General features: G+C 32.8%; 2 protein-coding genes across 2 annotated transcripts; one reads left to right on the top strand and one right to left on the bottom strand.

The window, feature by feature from the left end:
- The first annotated feature begins 17 nt into the window (after positions 1-17).
- LOC123264641 (fructose-1,6-bisphosphatase 1) lies at positions 18-23,175 on the top strand. The gene is made up of 4 exons (XM_044728042.1): positions 18-283; positions 21,888-22,352; positions 22,503-22,692; positions 22,890-23,175. Exons 1-4 carry the CDS (start codon positions 108-110, stop codon positions 23,073-23,075), a joined length of 1,017 nt encoding a protein of 338 aa, XP_044583977.1. The 5' UTR covers positions 18-107; the 3' UTR covers positions 23,076-23,175.
- On the bottom strand, positions 4,498-6,462 carry LOC123264629. Its single transcript, XM_044728021.1, has 2 exons — positions 6,067-6,462; positions 4,498-5,952 (listed from the first exon to the last, which is right to left on the bottom strand). The coding sequence occupies exon 2, from the start codon at positions 5,948-5,950 to the stop codon at positions 4,502-4,504; it is 1,449 nt and encodes a 482-aa protein (XP_044583956.1). The 5' UTR covers positions 5,951-5,952; positions 6,067-6,462; the 3' UTR covers positions 4,498-4,501.
- Positions 23,176-23,481: the final 306 nt, after the last annotated feature.

Consider the following 23,481-nt stretch of genomic DNA (forward strand, 5'->3'; position numbering starts at 1 on the left):
CTAAAAAAATACTCTTACAGTAGTGTTAACAGAATATTTGTCTCGAATATAAATTAGTAAATCATATCGTTTACGAATTTTACGTCAAATATATCATTTTCACTAAAATGGCCTTACATGAATCATCTTTTGATACAAAATGTGTGACTTTAACTAGCTTTGTTTTATCAGAACAGAAAAAAATTCCTGGTGCAACTGGTGATTTTACATTGCTGATAAATGCTATTCAAACAGCTGTGAAAGCCATAAGTTCGGCTATACGAAAAGCTGGTATAGCAAAATTGTAAGTTTTATCCTTTACATCCCGAGAAAAAATATTTATATATAATTACATATATTTATATATAAATTAGTTATATATGATTATATATGAAAAATGGCCAAATATAATCATATCTAATTATATATAATTATATATAACAATATTTAATTATATATTTATTACATCTAATTAATTATTGGGTTAATTTTATGGATAGAATATTTAATATGTTCCTACGAAATTCTGTGTAACCAATTAAAATGCAAAAAAAAATATCTAGATATAATTTTATAGCTATAACACCAGCGGTCACCCATTCAACTATTAACTCTGCTTAATGCTGCTTAACTTTGGTGATCTCCGTGCGTCATGAAGTGTCTGTTTTTTTTTTTTTTTTTTTATAAAAGTTTATTTGCCTTATAAAAGAATACAATCTTATTTACATATGTACATTTGTAGTTAGGCCGCAAATACAAACTTAAAAAACAAGCCTTTTTTTCTTTTTATTCTAATGCTTGTCTCCGCGCTTGGAGCTACTTACATTTGTTATTTATTTCCATTAATAGTTGGTTAAAAACTTAATTTACTGTCTCATTATATTTAATTAGTTTTTTATTAGCGATATAATAATTTCTGTGATAAATTTATATGTTAATTGGTGATGAAAAAAAATAATTAGATAAAAAACATCACTTAAACTCTTCAAGTTGAGAAAAATAGAGCGTTAAAAAGACTACCATTAGTATTTGATTCGATTAATTTTAAAAGAGATCATCCTTTATTCTGTTTATGGTTGATTCTTGTCTCTCTTTGTCTTTTTCTTCGCTGATCCGCAGTTCGACTACTTTTCAGTCTCTCCTTGAGTTCTTTTCGATGGGCAGGTTCGTTTGTTAACCACCAGTACTTTTCGCTAAGTCGGCTGGGGTCATTTATGTCTCTGTCTGGAATTGTTGACGAGTATACCCATTCAGTCATGTTCGATGTTGCATCCTCTGGTTTCATTTCGATCTTTTTGAAGGCTTGGTGTCTTCGCCAGTGGTATATTATAGTTCGGTTGTAGGCATCTTGGATTACTCCAATTTTATCCAAGTAGATGAATGCTTGGGGAGGAAAGCATGCTGAATTGTTGTTCCTTATGGATATGGTCTTGTCATATCGTTGTCAGCTTCCGGATCTCGCTGTTTTCATGTTCTGGTAATTTGGCTAGATAATCTCTCGTTAATTTTATTATGAAGTTATCGATTCGTGGAATATCGGCAAGGTTATACAAGACTTCATTACTGATGATTTTTTTATAGTTTGATTCGCGGGACCGGTATATTCCCAGACATGCCTTCAGACATTTTCGTTCAAATATTCGTAGTTTTTCCATGAAGGATGCACTGATGTTCCACCATACTGGGGCTGCATAGGTCAGGATCGGCCGTATTAGCAGTTGGTAGCATATTATTTTTGCTTTGCTATTTAGTCCTTTTGCATGGAACAGTCTGTTATTAGCTTTAAATGCTGCTTGAGCTTTATTCAGTTGAATTTCTAGGTGTCCATTGAGTTTGGCCAGATAGCCAATGTGAACGCCGAGATATTTTACTGTAGTCTTATGTGGAATGTTAATCAGTTCATCAGTTCCTGGGGCTTTGGCTGTTAGTCCGAATGTTTTCATGTTCTTTGTGGTTTTGCTGTTCAGATGATTATATGCTCTTCTTATCAGAATTGTTTCGCATTTTAAGTGATTCACTCTGAGATTCCATGTCTTGAAAAATTGATCAATTTTGTCAAAGAATTCTTGGAGTTCTTTTTTGATATCATCAGGTTTTTTGCCAGTGACGCACACAATCACATCATCAGCAAATGCTATTGCTATTCTTTTTCCTTGGTTTAGGGTAAATGATTTTAGTAGTGCGAGTGTGAATATGATGAAGAAGGTCGGTGAGGATACTGTACCCTGTTGGAGTCCTTCTTCCACATTGAATGTTCGGCTTGACACATTGGTCCCGTCCCATGTCACAAACGTTTTGTTGTGTATCATATCCCATATAATCATGATTAGCCATCGTGGAAAGCCCAGATTTATGAGTCTGTATATGAATCCGTTTAGCCACACTGAATCGAAGGCCTTCTCCAAATCGATCAACACCGCTCTTATTAGCTGGTTGTAGTGGAGTTCTTCCATAATATAGTTCAGTAGGTAGTTGATAGCGTGCACTGTCGAATGTTTGTGTCTAAATCCAAACTGTTGATCCGGAATCAGCATGTTATCTGTGCAGAATTTATTTACTTGTGTAATTATAATTGTTTCATATACCTTGCTCATGGTCGGCGTCAGGCTGATCGGCCGATAGCTTGATGGTTTCTCTGGGTCCTTGTTCTTTTTCAGTATTGGTAATACTTTGGCCTTTTTCCACATCTTGGGGAAATAGGAGTGATTGAGAGCGTTATTGAAAATTATTACTAAGTCATTGATTATGTTTGCAGGTAAATGTTTTAACACTATGGTGGGTATGCCGTCCAAGCCACTTGAGGTTTTGTTGGGCAATCTCTTTAGTACTTTGCTCAGAGTAAAGCTGTTGCAGAAGTAAGCTTCGTTTGTTTCGTAATAAGGTAGCGTTGCTTTGTTTAGTTCACTAAAATTTATTCGTGTGTTTTTTTGTTGTCGGTTTGTTTCAAATTCTTGTTTGACTTTGTCTGCTTCCGCATCTACGATTTCTTTTAGCCTAGTGCCGTTATTCAGATATCTAGCTGAATTGGGTATTTGCATGAAAATGATGTTGCAAATAAAGTTCAGTTAATAAATTCTTTGATACACATAAAATACCTACGTAAGAAAAAAATTTAATTTTTACAAATAATTTTTAAATAAATAAATAAATAAAAGTGGTCAAATATGATGTAAAAATCACGTGATGTAAAACGTGATGTGATTGGTCTGACGTCATTGTGCATATTATTGGCGCGTTATTTGAATGCATGATAAACGACGAATGATAAATTATTGAAAAAAGTTTCAAGTTGGTTTTTATTTATAGTGAGTTTAGTTATATTTTATCATTAAGACTAAAATTTACTGAAAGTAGCATAAATATTTTTCTTTAAAAAGAATAATTAGCATAGATATTATGATTATACTCTATATTACCATAAATGCTGAGTGGTACTAGTGGTACATGTGAACGGGGTGATAGTAACTGACAATAAATAATTAAAAAGAAATAAAAATGCCTCGAAGAAAAGTCGATCCTGGTTTCAGTAAAGCTCGATCCGATAATCTACCTCGTGTTGATGCTTTTATGGTCGCATCTTACTTAGCTACTAACTCCAATTTTGTATCTGCAGAAATGCAAGGCGCAAAAGCTAACCTGTGAGTATAAATTTTCATGATACGTAATTTCATTATTGTTTAATAATTTTTGGATTTTTTGATAAATCGAAATTTTAAAATAAATAGTATATATAAAAAATCAACCAGTCATTTCTTTGTTTTTAAAGTGAAATTCTCATATTGAAAAAAATAAAAAAAAATTTTAATATAGGTTAGTTTTTAATTTACAACAAGTGTTTAAATATTATAGTTGAAATATTAGACTAATAATAAAATAAATAAATTTTAGTGGAGTTGTTGGTCGGTGGTAAAAAATTGCGGAATACAAAAGCTATGGAACGAGGCAAAAAATTAGAAGCAATGGTTTTACAACAAGTTGAACAGAAGATGAAAAAAAAGTTTAATAAATGTGGTTTACTTTTATCTGAAAAATATCCTTATCTAGGAGCTTCGCCTGATGCTATTGACGACGAATTTGTTATTGAAATTAAATGCCCAACGTCAGATAAAAGTGCTCGTACATATATTGATACTAATAATTACGATAAAGTAGCAATGAAGTACATAACGCAAATGCAAATGCAAATGCTTTTTGCCGGAAGAAAAAAAGCGATGTTTGTTGTTGCAGACCCGAACTTCGAACATACAAAAGCATTTAAATCTATTATTATTAATTACGAATCACAATTAATTAATAAATTATTGGAAGATTTGAGTAAATTTTGGGAGAAATGTATTTTTAAACGATTATTTAATTCTTTATACAAAACAGAGCAATAAAATAATTAAGATCAAAAACGTATTATTTTAAGACACTTGTATGTTTTGAATGTTTATAGATATATACATAAGCTTATTTACTGTGAATAACAAAATTTTGTAAAATAATTAATATTATATTTTTAATTAATCTCTAATGTTATTTATGTTTTTTTTATCAGTGGTCCTTGTAAATTAGTTAAAGCAGCGACAATCGTGATAATATTATCCATTTGCGGAATCAATTTAACATTAACACATGAATGAGGTTCACAAATATGAAATTCTCTGATTCTTCTTATTAACCTTTCAATGTGAATTCGAAGGCTAGCGATTCGTTTCGTCGCAATGACTTCATCATGAGTTGGTTGCTTATTAGAGCTTACTGTAGGAGGTCTAATCAATGTACATTTTTTCGCAACTACTAAATTTTCAATATGTTTGAAACCTCTACCTGCTAATACAGCTGCACCTGGCTTTAAATAATCCAAGTATCCAGAGTTTGAAACTATTTCTGCATCAGATGCTCTACCACCATAACCTGGTGATATGAAATTAACTATACCATCTGGAATACAAGATACTAAATATTTCACAGTATTACATTTTTTGTATTTTGACCATGTCAATGATTGTTTAACTGGGTCTGTTGGCTTTTCAATTTCAATTTCCAAACAATCAATGATCGATTCAACTGCGGCATAACGACTCCTGAAACTCATTGGCAATTGTTGTTTAATTTTTGCAGATGAAGGCCAAATAATGAAGTCTTTTAAATACTCAGTTATGATTGGCAAGGTCTTAGTAAATGTACGACTTACATTAGAAGTAGACATCCCAAAATCATCTGCTAAAATAGCAAAACTTTCATTTAGTCTTATTTTTTTTAATGTGAGAAAGATTTCAACATCACTTAATTTAGCAGTCCGTAAAATATCGATAATATCCATACAGTCGTTTGGAATACCGATATATTTACGAGGTGATTGTTGAATTTTTTGGAAAGTTTGTTTTAAATTTAATTTTTGGAATTCTTCTTGTTGATATTGGCTTGTCCACTCATTTTCAGTACTTGGATTTGTCGACAAAAGGTTATCTGAAGAAGTTGGGAATGAACTTACTGTTGTATTTGATGTGTTCATTACTTGATTATTACTAATTGATGAAGAACATGAGTCATCCAAATTTTTTACTCCAGAGAATATTTTAATGGAAGAAGTTGCACGGTCTTTTGTTTGAGGTTTACACTGAATTTGTGTACTCCTATACAAACTTCTTATCTTGACTTGAACTGCAGCATTAACTTTTATAGTTTGAGGAGGAAAATTATCATAAAAAACATTAGATGCACTGGCTTTAAAATCTTGAGTTGCAGTAGAATTTGCAGTATCCAAATATTCCAGATCCATATTATCGATATTATTGCTTGAATTTCGACCTATCATTTTATCATCAAAATTGAAGCTGGATTTCTCAGAACTTGGTTGATCTACTTCCATTGGAGAAACTTCTACACTTGTCAGTTTTGATTCTTCAATGTATTTATGTGGCAAAATATTACTTTTCATCCGTTTGTTACCACCAATCATTTTCCACTCTAAATAATTTTCCATATCTGTTTTTAACTAAAATAAAAATAATTAATTACTCATTTACAGTTAAAATATTTAAAAATTTGAGGTTATAAGTTGATTATAAACAAATTATTTTGATTTTTATTATTACTTACATCAAAATGATCCTCACAACAATAAAGTCGACTTGATAAAGAATAATCACTTTTATTCCCGCATGCATCCAACCACATTTTTCGTTTTAATTTATTTGATGGAACATTTATAAAAATTTTATTTGGATTAGATTTACCGGTATTTTTACATGTTGGTACAATACACCAACAACCACTGTTTTTTAATGACATATTAAAAAGTTATAAAGTTTATGTTTTTGCTTTGAAATAATTTAAACAGTTGTTTTTTTTAATAACAATCACAACAGCTGATCAGGCGTTTTTATAAAAACATTCTGTGAGTGGATTGGCGCCAACAAATTTGAATGGAATATGCACAATGACGTCACATACGCAAGAGGGAGCTACCTATTCGTTTAAAATTTAACAATTTTTTTATTGTTAAATAGTTTAAATGTTTATAAATAAAAAAAAAAAATTTTTTTTTCAAAAATTTTAAAAAATTTTTAAAAATAATAAGACATAACTATTTAATGGATTGGAAAATCATGCAAATACCCAATTGATGGATTCAAGGTAATTTCCTATTATATCAAGTTTTGTTACAGCATCAGTTATTATTATTTTTTCATCTGCATTTTGATTCTCAGAATTGATGTTAAACTTTTCGATGACTGGGTCACTGGTTTTTAGCACTTGATCACCAATTTTGATCAGGTTTTTATTCCTTAGAAGTCGATTAATTTTTGGAAAAAATGTGGCTGCATCTCGGTGATTTATTTGTTTTAGTTGCCCTTCATAATAGCTAGCAGTTGCTTTGGCAAACTCTTTTCTTAGTTCTTCTTTTATAAGTCTGATGGTCTCTTTAGTTGTCGTGATTTCTTTATGCCACATTGTTGGATTTTTTCGTTGCATTTTGTGAAGTACATTGAGCTGCTCCGATTTGTTTTTTTGCAATTTTTTGATTCTTGTGTTGAGATATTTATTTATGTTGTTGTGAGGCTTGAACTTTGGTACTGTTTGTTCAATTGTTGTTAGTATTGCGGCATTCAGGTCCTCAATACTCTTATCTATTTCCTCTATCTCTAGATTCCTGTCGTCCGGGATTGTAGTTAAGTAGTTTTTTAGCAAGTTTTTCTCAAACTTGTGCCATTTTGTTGCTTTATAGTTGTATCTATGGATCGCGTTACGTGTGTTGTTGAATTGTAGTACTTGATGGTCGCTATCATATGGGCGTGTCTTGATTTTGCCATTTATGAAGTCTACGATTTGGAGATTTGTTAGGCAGATGTCTAGGTATGTTTGACTGTCCATGCGGGAAGGCATCAGCGTCGTGTAGATTCTTGCTCCGAATTTATTAGCTTCTGAGTACTCCCATTTACGTAAGTATTTGCCTCTTTCATTGTCTGCATGATCTCCCCATTCAGTTCTCCTCGCGTTAAAGTCACCTGCTATTATGAAAGCGCAGTCCTGGTTTTCAGCTTTAATATTTGTCATCAGATGGTTTAGTTCATTTATGAAGATTGTTTTATTGGAGTTTGTTGCATACAGGCTAATAACAAACAAATATTTCGGCAGTATATTGTTCAATTCAATTTTTGTAATTGTAAATTCAATTAATTCGTTACCTTTTGACGTCGGCTGGTTGATGATCTTGTAGTTTATGTTCTTGCTTATTATTATGGCCGTTCCACCTCCTTGTGTTGAATTGGGGCGATCTGTCCTTACTATGTCATATTTTTTGTACGTGATGACGTGGTTGGCGTTGAGTTTAGTCTCTGAAATTAGGGCTATATCCGGGGACACTTCATTTAGGAGTGTTAGTAGTTCTAGTCTCCTATAGTTATGTTGTATCGAGTTTACATTAATTGCTATAAATTTTAGTAACTGTTTGTTGGCACTGTAGCTTAGGCTCTTTTCGTTTTCAGATTTAGGGCTTTTATTCATTTTGGAGTCCTAACTGGTTATATAGAAAATTTACTTTTTTTTCTATTATTTCTATTTTGCTGGTTTGCATATTAAGTTTTTCAACTTTCTGGTCAATGTTATGAAGCCCTTTCATTAATTCTCTTGCCCATATTGGTATGTCGTTTGAATTTTGTTGTGAGTTGTCTCTTTGGCTGTTATCTGGGTTATAATGGGGCTTCTGCCATGCTTCGGCGGGTTTAATTCCCTGTCATGATTTGTTCTGTTTTTGTTTATCTTTCCTTTTAGTTTTTCAGTGTTTTGTTCTTTTTGCAACTTCCATTGCAGAGTTGCGTATTTTTTAAACGGGCAACCTGCGTAAGACGCAGGGTGTCCTGTTTCACCACAATTAACACATGTAAGTTTTTCTTTTGCGTCTTCGTTTGTGATTGTGCATTTTCCTCTTTCGTAGTTGATTCCACACTTGACACAACGATATTCCATTTGGCACTGTGAACTTGTATGGCCGACGCGTTAGCAATTTTTGCATTGAGATATATCGTTCTTGATCAGCTGTTCCCAGTGGGTGTCTTGGCAGAGCAGTCTTTTGATGTTGGTAAGTTCTTTCTTTTTGCTTTCTGGTGTCATTTGAATGATGAAATGTTGTTGTTTGAACTTACTTTTTAGTAGATTTCATAGAAATCTAACTATTGCATTGGTCCTCATGACGGAACTTTTGAAAAATTTTGCTATATTTCGACTCAGCTCGTCAAGCGGATTCAGAAAATGCATATGGTTCAAAAGTTTATATATGTATGTGTATATATATATATATATATATATATATACGATATAACCGGCCTTGTCTCTACTCTAACTCCCGCAATTCTGTACGAATCTTAATAAAACGTAACATACTCATTCTTAGGACTATTTCCGAGGTTAAGTTCGAAGATGAGCGAAATCGGTTGATTAGTTTTAAAATGGGAACAATTCACAAATTTTCAAAAATTACAAAAATTTTCACTTTTATCGTATTTCCGTGCAATAACAATTAAACGAGATATTATATTCAATTTCTGTGAATTTTATTATGATTTTATTATGATGCAGGACTAAAAGAGTACAGATCATAATTTTACCCAAATCTCATAGTAAATGTATGCGCAATAGCTACACAAAAAGAAAAAAATTTTGAGTCGAAGGTAAATTTTTTTAAATTAAAAAAATATTAAGGAAGATTAAAAATTTTTTGAACGAAGTTAAAGTTTCTTTAACGAAGGTAAATTTTTTTGAACCAAAAAAAAAATACATCAGCTCAAAAAATACATCAATTCAAAACTTTATGACTATAAAATATAACCGGTCTTGTTTATATTTTTTTTTTTTAATTTAAGAAAAAAAATATAACCTACTTCGATTGATCTCCATCATTAAACATCCCAGCAATCGAAGTCGGATTGAATTTCAATGCGAACTAACCCGATTTAATGCGATTTTTGAACACAGTGTTTCGTCCTAAAACGCATTGAATCGGATAGAATAAATTCGAGGCAGAGTTCAATTTACCGACTTAGTCGGCTCATTTATCATCCGTGGTTAAAGTAGAATTTAAATGATAATCGGAGCTGCAGTTTTTCCCCCCTATAAAAAATATATATATATATATATATTTCGTAATATGTAAAAAACATATTTAAAATATATTAAAAATGAAATGTATAAACAATATATAAATATATAAAAAATATGCAAAAAAAATTTTTTTATACTAACTAACTTTTCGCCGATTTTTACATATATTTTAAAATACATAAAAAAAATATAGCTGAAATATAAAAAAATATATTTTTAACGTATCTAAAATATATTTTAAATGTATAAAATATATATGGAAATCGGCCAAAAGTTAGTTATTAAAAATATATTTACTATACATAATTTATATATTTTTTATAGATTTATAATATATTAAAAAAATATTTTTATATATTTCGGAACATATATTTATAAAATTTTTTTTTCATGGGGGTATTGTGTATTTCATATGTATAGATTCATATTAGACAATTATGCATTTGGAGATAGCAGAAATGAAATCATAATTTATGGAAAAAAAAATTTTTTAAATAATGGAAATAAAAGTATTATATTCTCTAAAGGTGTAAGCTCAACGCATGCAACTAAAATGTTACATTTCTATATTTTATTTATATTAAGAAATTTATGTCTATATGATTGGACCATAATTAATAAATTACATAATTATACTTCTCTAATTACGTTCGAGGCAAAAATTAAAATAAAAAATATTTATCTTTAAAATTTAAATTTAATATGTTTATAATTTAATTTTCAAATTTCTATAAAAATTCTTAAAAAAACTTATTAGAAAAAATAAAATTCTAAAAGTGAACAAAAAAAATCAATTCATTCTTCATAATTTGAAAAATTTATTTTATTCATCTATTGGAAAATCGCACTCTATTATCATAGTATCTTCCAATTCCAATTCATCGATGTTGAATCGCTTTTCGGGCGAGTTGATAATTTCATGTTCGTTGTTTCCTTCTTTAGTATTACTACGAATAACTTGAGTACTATTTTTTTGCTCCACTTTTTTCGCCTCATTTTTCAATTTTTTCGTTGGTGTTGAAATTAATTATTTAAATTGTATAGTAAAAATGTAACATAATTATAACTGTAGAATATAATGAAATGATTGTATTTATTTATTTACTTGCCGCAGACATTTTTTGTCTAGTTTATATTTATAATAAGTTACTTTTAATTGTATAGTTATGAACAAAGTGTGTATTATTATTAATAAAAATTATCTATTAATAAATTAAATATTTTAAATAACATTTTACTGTAATGATTTAAATAGGACCCTGAATAAAAACATTTATTAAAATTTAATTATTTGACATCTACAAATTTTTGCAATTTTTTTTTATTGAAAAAATCATTGAAAAAATTTTTTTTTTAAATTTTCATTCATAAAAAATTAGAAAAACTGTAAATGCAATGTAAAAAAAAATTTTTTTTGTTCTAATTTAATGAACCAAAAATAGACAAAAAAATTATAAACGTCGGCTAATTTTAGTATCATAAAATTTTTAAATATTTAAAATTATTTTTTAATATTTAAATACATAATTAATATATATTATTCAGTATTCGGTTAGCACTCGACCGGTTCGGACGTGTTCACGCTGTTCCGTAATACGTGTTCAACCTAACGCTACTTACTAGTGTATTAAAAGTGTTAACTATTAACAAGTTCTTGTGACCCTATCCACCATCCACACTAGGCTCCAGATTTTCTGTGAGCTTAACGAACCAATCTAGAAGTTCTCTGACTACAGGGAATCTTCAAAACAGAGCCATGTCAACCATGAACTACACCCAGGCAATCCAGAAAGAAGTAACACCAACCAAAGAACAAGCTATCGTACTTGACACAGTTGAAGGAACACCAATACAGGAGTATGCCCTCGCAATCGCCACCAAAATTGGTCCAGAAAACATCCGACACATCTCCCGAATCTCAAACAATCGTGTATGTGTATATTTATCGTCTAAAGATGTAGCCGACCAACTTATAGACATCCACCAAACTATCGTTATCGCCAAGGAAAAAATTTTAATCCCGCCATTAGTCAGTCGAAACAAAAGACTTATAATATCCAACGTTCAGCCGATAATCCCTAATGACATCATTGCAAAGAAACTTGAGGAATCTAACATAACACCAATGTCAACAGTGACAACACTCCGCGCTGGATTGAGTGCACCCGGTCTCCAACATGTATTAAGCTTTCGTCGCCAAGTATACATCAAACCAGAAGACGTAAACAAAATCCCGAATTCCTGGAATATCGAATTTGATGACACAACGTACTGGATATACCCCACCCTCGACAGCATGACATGTTTCCTATGCAAGCAAGAAGGCCATCTAGCCAAATCTTGCCCTAACAAAACTAACGATACCATCAGTAATGCCTGTGACGACACCACAAGGCTAGTATCGGGTTCAGACACTCAAAACAGCTCCGTAATAATCCAAAACGCACCCGAGCAAACTGCAAACCACAAACCACCTCTCGAATTTCCTGCTTTACCCGCAAAACGTCCCCTCTCGACCTCATCCGTAGACAGCTCTGTCAAACTTGTGGGAACAACTAGCACCTTTACGTTCCAAAAACCAACCCCAAAAATTGATCTTCGCACCTTTAAAAAACAAAAGAAAACCGGCCAAGAGCAGCCTGCAAAGGAACCAGCATACCTACCAACTATCGAAGCCGAAATGTCAACCAACCCAACGGAATACCAGTATAATTACAAACAACTCGGCGATCTCTTAGAAAAGCTAGACCGGAAAGAACGACTTGACCGAGCTGTTAACGAATTAAAATTAGATCCAACATGCCTTGCCACGATGATGAGAAAATTGTACCCATTACTCGAACAAAGAAACCACAAAAGCAGATTCACCCGAATTATTAACAAATGCGAAGCTGCTGTGCTCTCAGACATGTCAGATTCCTCAGAACAATATGAGTTTGATGGAACAATGCAAATAGATAACGATACAGCCAAACCCAACTAATACTACCAAACATATATCATCAACAGTATGAGAATGCTCCAATGGAACATCAATGGTCTCTCAGCAAAAAAAGAACATCTCCAAAGATTAATGACAAAATATACCTTCGACTATATTTGTCTTCAAGAGACCAACTTAAAATCTGACTATCGTGTCGACTTAGTGGGATATCAGCCAGCTTACAAGAACAGAACTAACTATATACGTGCCAGTGGAGGTGTTGCCATTTACACCCGCGAAAGCCTGGGTGCTACCCAGATCCCCCTCAATACCAACCTTGAGGCCGTAGCAGTTAAAACTAACACACCATACCAGCTCACGGTGTGCAACGTTTATCTCCCCAACAGCAGAATAGTAAGTAGTACTGAACTTGAACACCTTACTAACCAACTACCACCCCCCTATATTATACTCGGCGATTTCAACGGACATAACACAATATGGGGATCCAGCTACAGCGACACGCGCGGTGTATTGATAGAGAAATGGCTAGATAATACTGAAGAGCTTGTCTTATTGAATAATGGAGCATACACACACTTCAGTATGAGCTCTGGACAACAATCTGTTATAGATCTTTCTCTCTCATCAAGTGAACTAGCACCCTTCCTAGACTGGGAAGCCATCAATGACTGGTACGATAGCGACCACTACCCGATAACTATCAACGATAACAGACATTCAACTGACTGCAACCACCAAAGCAGATACCCAAAATGGCGCCTCAACCAAGCCGACTGGACAGCATACAGCGAACACATTCTCGCAAATATAAACACCCTTCCGCAACTCGAAGAGCCCACGCAGATGCCAATCGATCTTATATTAGAAAAATTCACTGCATTCATCACAAACGCTGCGGAAAAGTCCATCCCTAAAGATGACGGCACAATATCACCACACTCAGTGCCTTGGTGGAACGTCGATTGCAAAGTAAGCATCAAAGAAGCCAAAAAATCTTTTCGTCAGTATAAAAAACACCACAACCAAGAAAATCTAGTCCGCTATAAACAGAAAAGAGCCATCGCAAGAAGAACTATCAAACAGAGTAAACGTGAATACTGGCACAACTACACTTCAACACTAAATCAATTTACTCCACTATCGGAAGTCTGGCATAAGATTAGGCGATTCAATCCAAGTGCAAAATATAAACCCCCGACTCATACGGCCCGATGGCAACAGCACCACAAGCATCCAAGAAACTGCTGACGTACTAGCAGACAACTTTGCAGCAAATTCTAATGACTCCAACTACTCGGAAAAATTTAGAAGATACCGCAAATCCTATGAAACCAGACCAATGGTAGAAAGCTACCATGTTGATCCAATAAACAGACCGTTCACGCCCAACGAACTTCGCAATACTCTCTCAAACTGTGGAAACACCAGCCCTGGCCCAGCCGACATCCCGAATGCGATGATTCGAAACCTACCTGATAGCGCTAAAGACTACCTTCTTAAGCTATACAATTTCGTATGGACGAACAAAATATTTCCTAAACAGTGGAAAGAAGCAATTGTCTGCCCCGTACCCAAACCGAACAAAGACCAAGCCAAACCTTCTAGCTACAGACCAATCGCACTGACCTGCAACCTATGCAAGATAATGGAGAAAATGATCATTAAGAGACTTCGATGGCGTCTAGAACAAGATAAAATTCTCTTTCCACACCAATATGGTTCGCGTGGCTCGAGATCAACAATGGACCACCTAGTAAACCTCGAAGCTGAAATCTGTGATGCACTGGCTCTTCAAGGTCACCTACTTTTAGTTTCAATGGACATCAAAAAAGCATACGAGATGACCTGGACAGATAGAGTAGTGATAATCCTCAACAAAAACGGTTTTTTTGGTAATATAATTGCCTTTATCACGCAATTCGTTACAGACAGGAAAATAAGAGTCAGACTCGGCAATATTTTGTCTAAAAAAGTAACAACAAAAAACGGTCTCCCAACAGGATCGGTACTCAGCGTCTTATTATTTTTGATCGCCGTAAACGAAGCCCCATCTGTGATCCAAGACCCGCTACATAAGGGACTTTTTGTAGATGACCTAGCTTACGCATGTTATGGGAACAACATAGATCTCACAATTAAGAATGCGCAAACCACCATGGACAACCTCCAAAACTGGGCTGACGAAAGTGGGTTCCAATTTTCAGCTAACAAAACCGCGTTCATCACGATCAGTCGCAATCACTCTGTAAACAATAAAAATATAACACTTAACCTAAATCACCAAGCAATCCAAAGAGTCCAAACGATAAAAATCCTAGGAATGACTATTGACTCAAAGGCCTCATGGATACCACACATCAAGAAGCTTAAAAGCGAGTGCCACAAACGGTTGCGAACCCTCAAGATCCTTGCATCAAGAAAGTGGGGAGCTGACACCAGCATCTTATTGAATATCTATAAAGCCATCATAAGACCCAAGTTGGATTACGGTTCAATTCTTTATGACTCTGCAAATACAACAATGTTAAACACACTCGATCCGTTGCAAAACACTGCACTACGTATAAGCCTAGGAGCCTTCCGAACCAGCCCAACGAGCAGCCTTGAAGCTGAAACAGGCGTTCCACCACTAAACATCAGACGGAAAGAACTATGTTTAAGATACGCCGTTACTATTGCAACCACTCCTAGCAACCCGGCTCACTGGAATGTATTTAAAGATGTTCTAACCCCAACCTACAACAACCACCCACGAACCTCCAGACCAATACGACAACGCATTAAAAAATACTTGGAACAAATTGACATGACAATACCTGAGATATTTCTACGGAGTATCCCCCCTATTCCACCATGGAAACCAGATATATCAGTTGACTTCTCACTCGTCCAACATAACAGATCCATCACGAGCCAACAAAATTATCGAGCGCTATTTCAAGAACTCCGAAGCAAATACAATAGTTACGAAAATGTCTACACGGATGGGTCTAAGACTGAAACAGCCACAAGCTATGCTATTGCCAATAAAGATGGGCTACTTGAATCTGCAAGGCTACTAGACCACAACTCCATCTTCACCTGTGAAGCCTTCGCTATCCTCAGGAGCCTTCGAATTATCGCCATGGAGAATCCTACCAAGTACATAATATACAGTGACTCCCTGTCCTGTCTACGAGCGATCGCAAACCGATTCAATAGTAACCCACTCATACAAAGTATCCAAGAAGCAGTTCGTGAATCATCCTCACAAGTGACCTTTGCGTGGATCCCAGCACATCAGGGCATAGAAGGAAATGAGATCGCAGACACCGAAGCAAAATCCGCAGCCGAAACACCTGTACACCCAGACGCCAAACTAACCCACGGCGAAGCAAAGAAACTCATACATGGAAGAATAAACAATTACTGGAACAACCAATGGAAGAGTACCACAACGAAACTCCACTCAGTACGAGATAACGTGAATGATAAAATCTGCAGTACATTAAACAGACATAAGCAATGCACCATCAACAGACTGCGTATCGGTCATACGAACCTGACAAATATCCACACCATCACCAAGACCGACCCTGCAAAATGCCCACAATGTGATGATAGACTCACTATCAACCACTTACTCATCAACTGCGAAGGTTACAAAGCCAAAAGAGAAGAATTAGAATTATCACCTTCAATACAAATCTTGTTAACCAAACCGGAAGAACAAATAAAACTAATTAAATTTCTGAAAAATGTAAATTTATACAAAACTATATAGACATGTAATTACAGTGGTCGCGAATAACCAAGTTGTTGAAGCGACCTTAAATAAATAAATAAATAAATAAATAATATATATTATTTACCCTGATAGCCACAGTTTCAGACCAACCAAGTTGGTGTCAGATAGTTGCCACCAACTTAGCGACAACTTGCGGTCAACTTCCGAATTTGTAACTGTTGGTGTCAAGTTGGCTACAAGTTTCTGAGAAAAACAAGACCAATATACTGCCGCAATATGTCGCCAAATTTCTTGAGAAACTTATCGTCAACTTGGTGTGAAAAAGTTTCAGAGCAACTTTTGCCGACAACTTGGTGACAACTTGGTGAACAAGTTGACACCAACCGAGTTACTTTCCAAGAGTTGCCGCCAAGTTGGTGACAAGTTGCGGCAGTAGATTGACAGAAAGTTGCGGCCAACTTGGCTATCAGGGTATAAGAAAATTTACTTTTCAATAATGATAACATCTAACTGTATTATCAGTGTCGTTGAATAAAGTAGAAAATGTTAATTTAGTTGCCGGTATAGAAGAACTTTTAGAAGTTGGTAAAATTTTTACTATAGTTATCGAACACTGACGGATCGAATTGAATCGTATTAAGACGGATTGAAAAACGAAGATTTCAGAAATTGGATTGAATCGTGTTAAAGCGGATAGGATGTTGAATCCGACTCAATCCGACCCCGTTTGCTGGGATCCTCGCATCTTCATTATTATTAAAATTAATTTTGACCATTTTGATGAATAATTTACTGAATAATAGTCGAATAAATTTTATTATTTGTGAATAATTGTATCGTTAATAAAAGTTTAGTTGAATAATAAAAAAAAATTTCTTGTGTTTTGAAGTTTATAATATTTGAAAAACAAAAGAAATGCAACTAAACTCACTCTAATCATAATATATATACTTATTTGAAATTAATTAACAAAATGAGCTCAAAAACTTCGTAGGTGCAATTTTAAGCGAAAAGGTATTAACGGAATTAGCGGGAACCCAGATAGCAAAATGACGTATTAAGTTATTCCGAATGAGCTCAGATTTCTGATTTGGACGTCAGAGTCTACGTCTAAAAGACGTCTTTAAGATCTTCTGAAGAGGTCGAATGCGCCGCTTATTGTAGACTTTAAGAACTCATCAAAACGAGCTCTTAAAGAGCTCTTTTTTCTGAACTCGCACAAATGAATGATTTTTGATCTCTATACGCTATTATAATGATAACAATAATAAGAACACAACAAAAATAATATTAATAATAATAATTATAATAATAAAAGTAAATTATGAAAAATAATTCAGAGTTTCATGAAGCACCGATGCTGATTTCGAATGTTTATTATTTTAGTTAGACCTAATATTGTCGGTTTAAAGAGAGAAAGTGAAAATCGCAATTGCCGTAACTAAGATTCGAACCCGAGTCGCGCGCGCGCTAGATCGATACCTAACCCCCTACGCTGTTCAAACGATATGTCGTTACACATCTCATTATTATTATAAGCTAAGTTTATATAGTGATGAAATGTTGCGATCATTGTCTATATTATTTATTCTATTTGATACTGTTTATCGATAGAGAAAAAGTAACTTTTACGAATATTTATATACTAAAAAATATTCAAAAGTCTACCTGTAATATTTTTTTAAATAGTCTATATAAATTTTGTTTACTTTTCACAATATAAAATCTAATAGATAAATTAATGAATATTAAAAATTCAACAATAATTAATAAGTATATAGTTATAAGATATCGTTAAATTCGAATAAAATGTTTAAAATTGATACATGCAAAGTACTCCTTAAATGTAAAAAGTTCACATAATTTTTTCAGATTAGAATCCAATTTTATTATTTTATATAAATTAGTTTGATTACGAACCAGATTTTAACATTATTGCCTATAACTTCATAATATAATTTAAAATTTTTGAAAAATTTAATTAACCTGGATTAAGAGAAATGAGTTAACCTATGCCAAGTGTATATCTATATATTAATCTATTCAAATTGTTTTAAATTATTTAATTCAAATTATTTTTAATCATTTTCAATTTAATTTCTCAATCAGGAAAGTAATAAATGAAAAATGAATAAGATTTTGACAGCTTTATATTAAAAAGAAATTTGTGTTTTTGTTTATAATGTCTATAAGCTCATTATACGCAACTCAAAAAGAAGTCCAAAAAAGGGACTCAGTTAGATGTCAGAAAATTGACTCCAAACTTATGAGTTCATTAAAAGCTCTTAGTTCTGACCTCGTAAAAAAGAGCTCCTTAAGACGTCACATTAGGACTTCTATAAGAAGTTTTTTAAAAGACTTCATACTGAAATCTTTCTGACTTGGATGCTGACTGGGAAGTTTCTCAAAAAATACTTCTAAGCATTAATCCCATTAAAATAATGGAAATATAACATGAATTTACTGATTAAATCTTATAAAAGTTCGGTTATCTTCGCATTTAATTAACCTTGAATGTTGTATATCAGTATACAATCTCATACCACCACTCCGACAAAGTTCTCCTAAAATTTCATCTGTTCTCGTAATTATTATAATCCTAAAATAATTCAGTTTCCCAAACTTATAAATACTCATAGCTAAACAATTTTATCACTCAACTCTCATAAATTCTAATTAAACTTATCAGAGTTTTGCCTAAAAAATTGTTAAACCCTCTATTGCTAAGAGAAAATAATTGTATAAGAATTTTCAAGGTTTTTCATGGACAAATGCAGATCGCTTTCTCATAACCAATTTTTTTATGAGAATTTATGAGACCGTTTCCACAGGGAAAAACATTATTTACTTTATTATTTAAATAAATGTGATGTAACAATGAAATTCGGTAAAATAAATAAATTAAGACGATCAAAATATATTATAAAATTAATTTTTATAATATATTTATGATAAACTGATTTGATACGTTATGTACTTCATAGAATTATTTTCATATAAGATAGCAGCACAGCAGACGGGAACTTCAAGGCGCACGGAGATCACTAAAATTAAGCGGCATTGAGCATGGTTAGTAGGTGAATGGGTGACCACAGGGATTATAGCCGTAAAATTATATGTAAACATTTTTTTTGTATTTTATAATTCATTATAAAGAATTGCTTATGACTCTATCAAGTGCTATATCCATAAGATTAAGCAAAATAATTAATTAGAAGTAATAATAGACTTTCAGACCTGATTAGGTCTGATCAGGTCAATTCATGCCTGATCAGGCATGGTCATTTTTCATGTCTGATCAGGCCTGAAGACTCATGCCTGTTCATGTCTGATCATTTTTTCCTGGGAAGTGTTGAAAATTTATATTTATATGCTGATCGTGTGTTTGGTTATAATAATTGGTTCCATGAAATAAAATAGTTAGATTTCTATGAAATCTATTAATAATGTTGTTATTTATAAACTAGGACTTTTTGAAACATGAAATTTAGGCCATGTCTATTGAGTTTCAATAAAATTTACTGAAAATTTCCTTCCAACAAACGTCTCTTTAGCAGCGGGAAAAAAGTCATTGTAAGGTTTCCAAAACTTAACATTACATGTAGTAATTCAGTCAACGGACTAAGAATTTTACATACATATTATTTTTGCCGATTACATAATTTATAAATTGTTCTTATTGCGGGATCGCGGGTGTTAAAGAACAATAGCTAGAGAGTCAGTTTTATAGGTTAATTTTATTGACAATTATTACAAAATTAACAATAAGTTTAAGTTAGAGAACACACAGTCTTTTAGATCACAGTTTCGTTTTATGAAATCAATGAAAGTCACTCAAATGGTTAAAATAGTGGTTAGACACCGTAAACTCAAAGGAGAAGAGGTGCTGGATCTGTTGATTAGGAATAGACTTCTAGAAGGTGTTCAAGGGAGCCTGCAGGTGCACCTTACAAGGTGATGACCAGCCGGGCCTTGGGTACGATGATTTTCTCTGAGGTGTACCACAAGGAAGCTTGTAGGTCACCTAACAGGGTGAAAAGAAGTACCGAGCCTTGAACACGATGATTTTCTTGTCTAGAAGTCGCCAAAGAAGATGCTTTTTCGATTAGGTTATAAACACGCTGACTTAGATGATTTTCTCACACTCAGAATAACAAGATTTTACTTGTAGACAAGTTCGTTGCAGTGAAAGACTTTTATCTTAGCTTGATATCACGATGTGAATAGTAAGCGTTTGAAATGAAGACTGACTCGCAGCGCCGGACGGACTGGCTTATATACTTGACTGGCGGGATTCTCGAATTTTCAGCTGGAATTCTCTCGATTGAGTTCGAGAGAATTCTTGTAGATAAATTCACTTTCCAGATTAACAAAATGAATGATTTTGATACAAAAAATGAATTTTTACTTTATTTTAACTCTTTTGATTATTAATTAATCGATTTTTAATTAATATTTAGCCAAAATTAAGAATTTTGATCTAGACTTTTTTTTTACGAGATGTTTCTAGGCGCAGACGCGAGTAAGGCGCAGGCGCGAGCTAAGCGAAAGCGCCAATGTTGTTGTTTAGAGTACTCATAACGATCAATAGGTGGCGCCACGTATTTAATAATTTTGAATTATAACCAACAATTTTGAATTATATCTTTATTTTATTCTATTTTTAAACAGCGGGAATGTAACAGATTAAAATGAATGCATTTTCCAAACACTAGATATGTGAAAAATAAATTTGGCTACTTATTTAAATAGAATTCGTAAAAAACATGTTAAATTCATTTTCTATAAAAAATTGATGTCACTGAGAAAATTTTAAATAACAGAAAAATTCTTCGCACTTAAAGCTAGACAGATTTCAGCTTCACCTATGAGACTTGCAATGACTTTAACTAAAACTTTCAATGCTCATTTGGAATCTGTGCAAATCAAAACAATAATCCAATTAAATTTCAAGTCTAGATTGAAAAATGCAATTCTATAAAGTGCTCAGCCAAGCGGGCGGGTAACAGCTAGTAATTATATATATATTCTATATATAATTATGTTTGATCAGGCGAAATCATTTTTTCCCGGGTACACTTTAGGTTCTATATCAAACATCTTTAAGTTCCGTTAGATTTAATGCATGTATATCTATTTAGATGTACGTTGATCTCCGTACATCTAATAATAAAAAAAAGTTATAAATTTTTTGTAAACCTAAATAGTCAAAATTATATTTACGTAGATTTATGTAGATCTTCAAAAAATTTGCAACTTTTTATGATTATGTACGTAGATCAATGTACATTTCAGTCTACATAATATACAAAGTACATTGCAATTTTTATTTTTTTATATGTCTCTGTAAATCTAAAAATGGTTAGTTAGACGTACATTAGAATCAACATAAGTGTGAAAAACTTTTTCCCGGGATGCAATTTGATACCATTGCCTTCAGATTGGACGTCAAATTTATACTCGTTTCCATCATTTTACACCACGAACTTCACGTTCATATCGCAGCATTAAAAATTGTCAGTAAATTGTTACTTCACGATTTACATAATTATCTGTCATGCTTTATGAAAGTAATAATACTTCTAGAAGTAACATATTAATAAATATTTTAAGTGTCAATTGATAAATTTTCATGATCAATTTCAGATATGGCATTTCTGGAGAAACAAATGTCCAAGGGGAAAAGACTACGAAACTTGATAAACTCAGTAATGAAATTTTCATAAACGTACTATCTTCTACTTGCACAACGTGTATACTTATTAGTGAAGAAAATGAAACTCCGATAATTGTTGCAAAAGAGAAACGAGGAAAATATGTCGTATGCTTCGATCCACTGGATGGATCATCAAACATTGATTGTTTAGTATCCATTGGATCTATTTTTAGCATATACAAATCCTCCGGGATAACGATGGAATCTGAACTTAAAAATGTTATACGATCTAGCAACAATTTAATTGCTGCTGGCTATGCATTATATGGGTCAGCGACTATGATTGTGTTGTCAGTCGAGCAGAGTGTTAATGGATTTACATATGATCCTGCTATTGGAGAGTTCATGTTAACCGAACAGAATATAAAAATACCAACAAGAGGAAATATTTACAGGTTTATATGTTTTAGAGGACATGTTTAGTCCTCTTTAAACGGACCATAAGAATAATATTGTTACACAAATTTTATTTCGCTATAGCTTCTGTAAATTGTGATTAATTTAATTCAAAATATTAAATTTTTTTTTCTTCTTTATTAATTTAGTATAAATGAAGGATCTGAGGGTACGTGGGAAGTAGCTATTAAAGAATACATCAAATCGAAGAAATATCCCGCTAAAGGAAAGTCGTATGGAGCTCGATACGTGGGGTCAATGGTGGCGGATATTCATAGAACAATGAAGTACGGTGGCATATTTTTATACCCAAGTACCAGCGCATATCCCAATGGCAAGGTAAGTTTATTTCTTTTTATTGATTCATTAATTTATTTAGTTATTTACCGATCTTGGGGCTTTCTCGAATATTTTATCTTAGTTTCATTAAGTATCAAAACTTTTTAGTAAAGCTTTTGTCTATTCTATATACATAAAATTATATTGATATTTTGACAAAATGAAATTTCCTGTACAGCTAGATTTTTATTTTTCAGCTTCGCCTATTGTATGAATGCATCCCTTTGGCATATATAATAAAAAATGCGGGAGGAAAAGCATCTACGGGTAAAATTGATTTATTGGACGTTATTCCTGAAAAAATACATCAAAGAACTCCAATTTTTTTGGGATCATCTGAGGATGTTGATGATTTGTTGACATTCACGAAATCTTCTTTTTAATCGCAGTGATTTGATATTGTCATCTTTAGATATGCAAATAACACCAAATTCCCTTATAATAACATTGTATTCATTTCAAATATTGATGAAATAATATCGTATCTCAACTTTTTCTAACAGTTTTCTTCTTTCTCTCATAAGCTTCTGTAATTTTATTAAATATCTTTTGCATAAACTAAAACATTGACATAGTAATCTTTAGACTTCTTGAACTAAGAGTATTTCTTTTTCTTGCAAGCATTAACAAGATTGTCATCGTTAACTAACATCATCACAATTTTGTTCCAATATTTCAACTTCAGGTCTCAATTCATATATTTAACAAAGGAGTTGTCGAAACAAAAGCTAGTTTTTACTAATAGTTCTCAGCTAAAAATGAGGAAACATGGGAAAAAATTACAACGAG

Source organism: Cotesia glomerata, linkage group LG5 (assembly GCF_020080835.1).
Source record: "Cotesia glomerata isolate CgM1 linkage group LG5, MPM_Cglom_v2.3, whole genome shotgun sequence".
NCBI lineage: Eukaryota > Metazoa > Arthropoda > Insecta > Hymenoptera > Braconidae > Cotesia > Cotesia glomerata.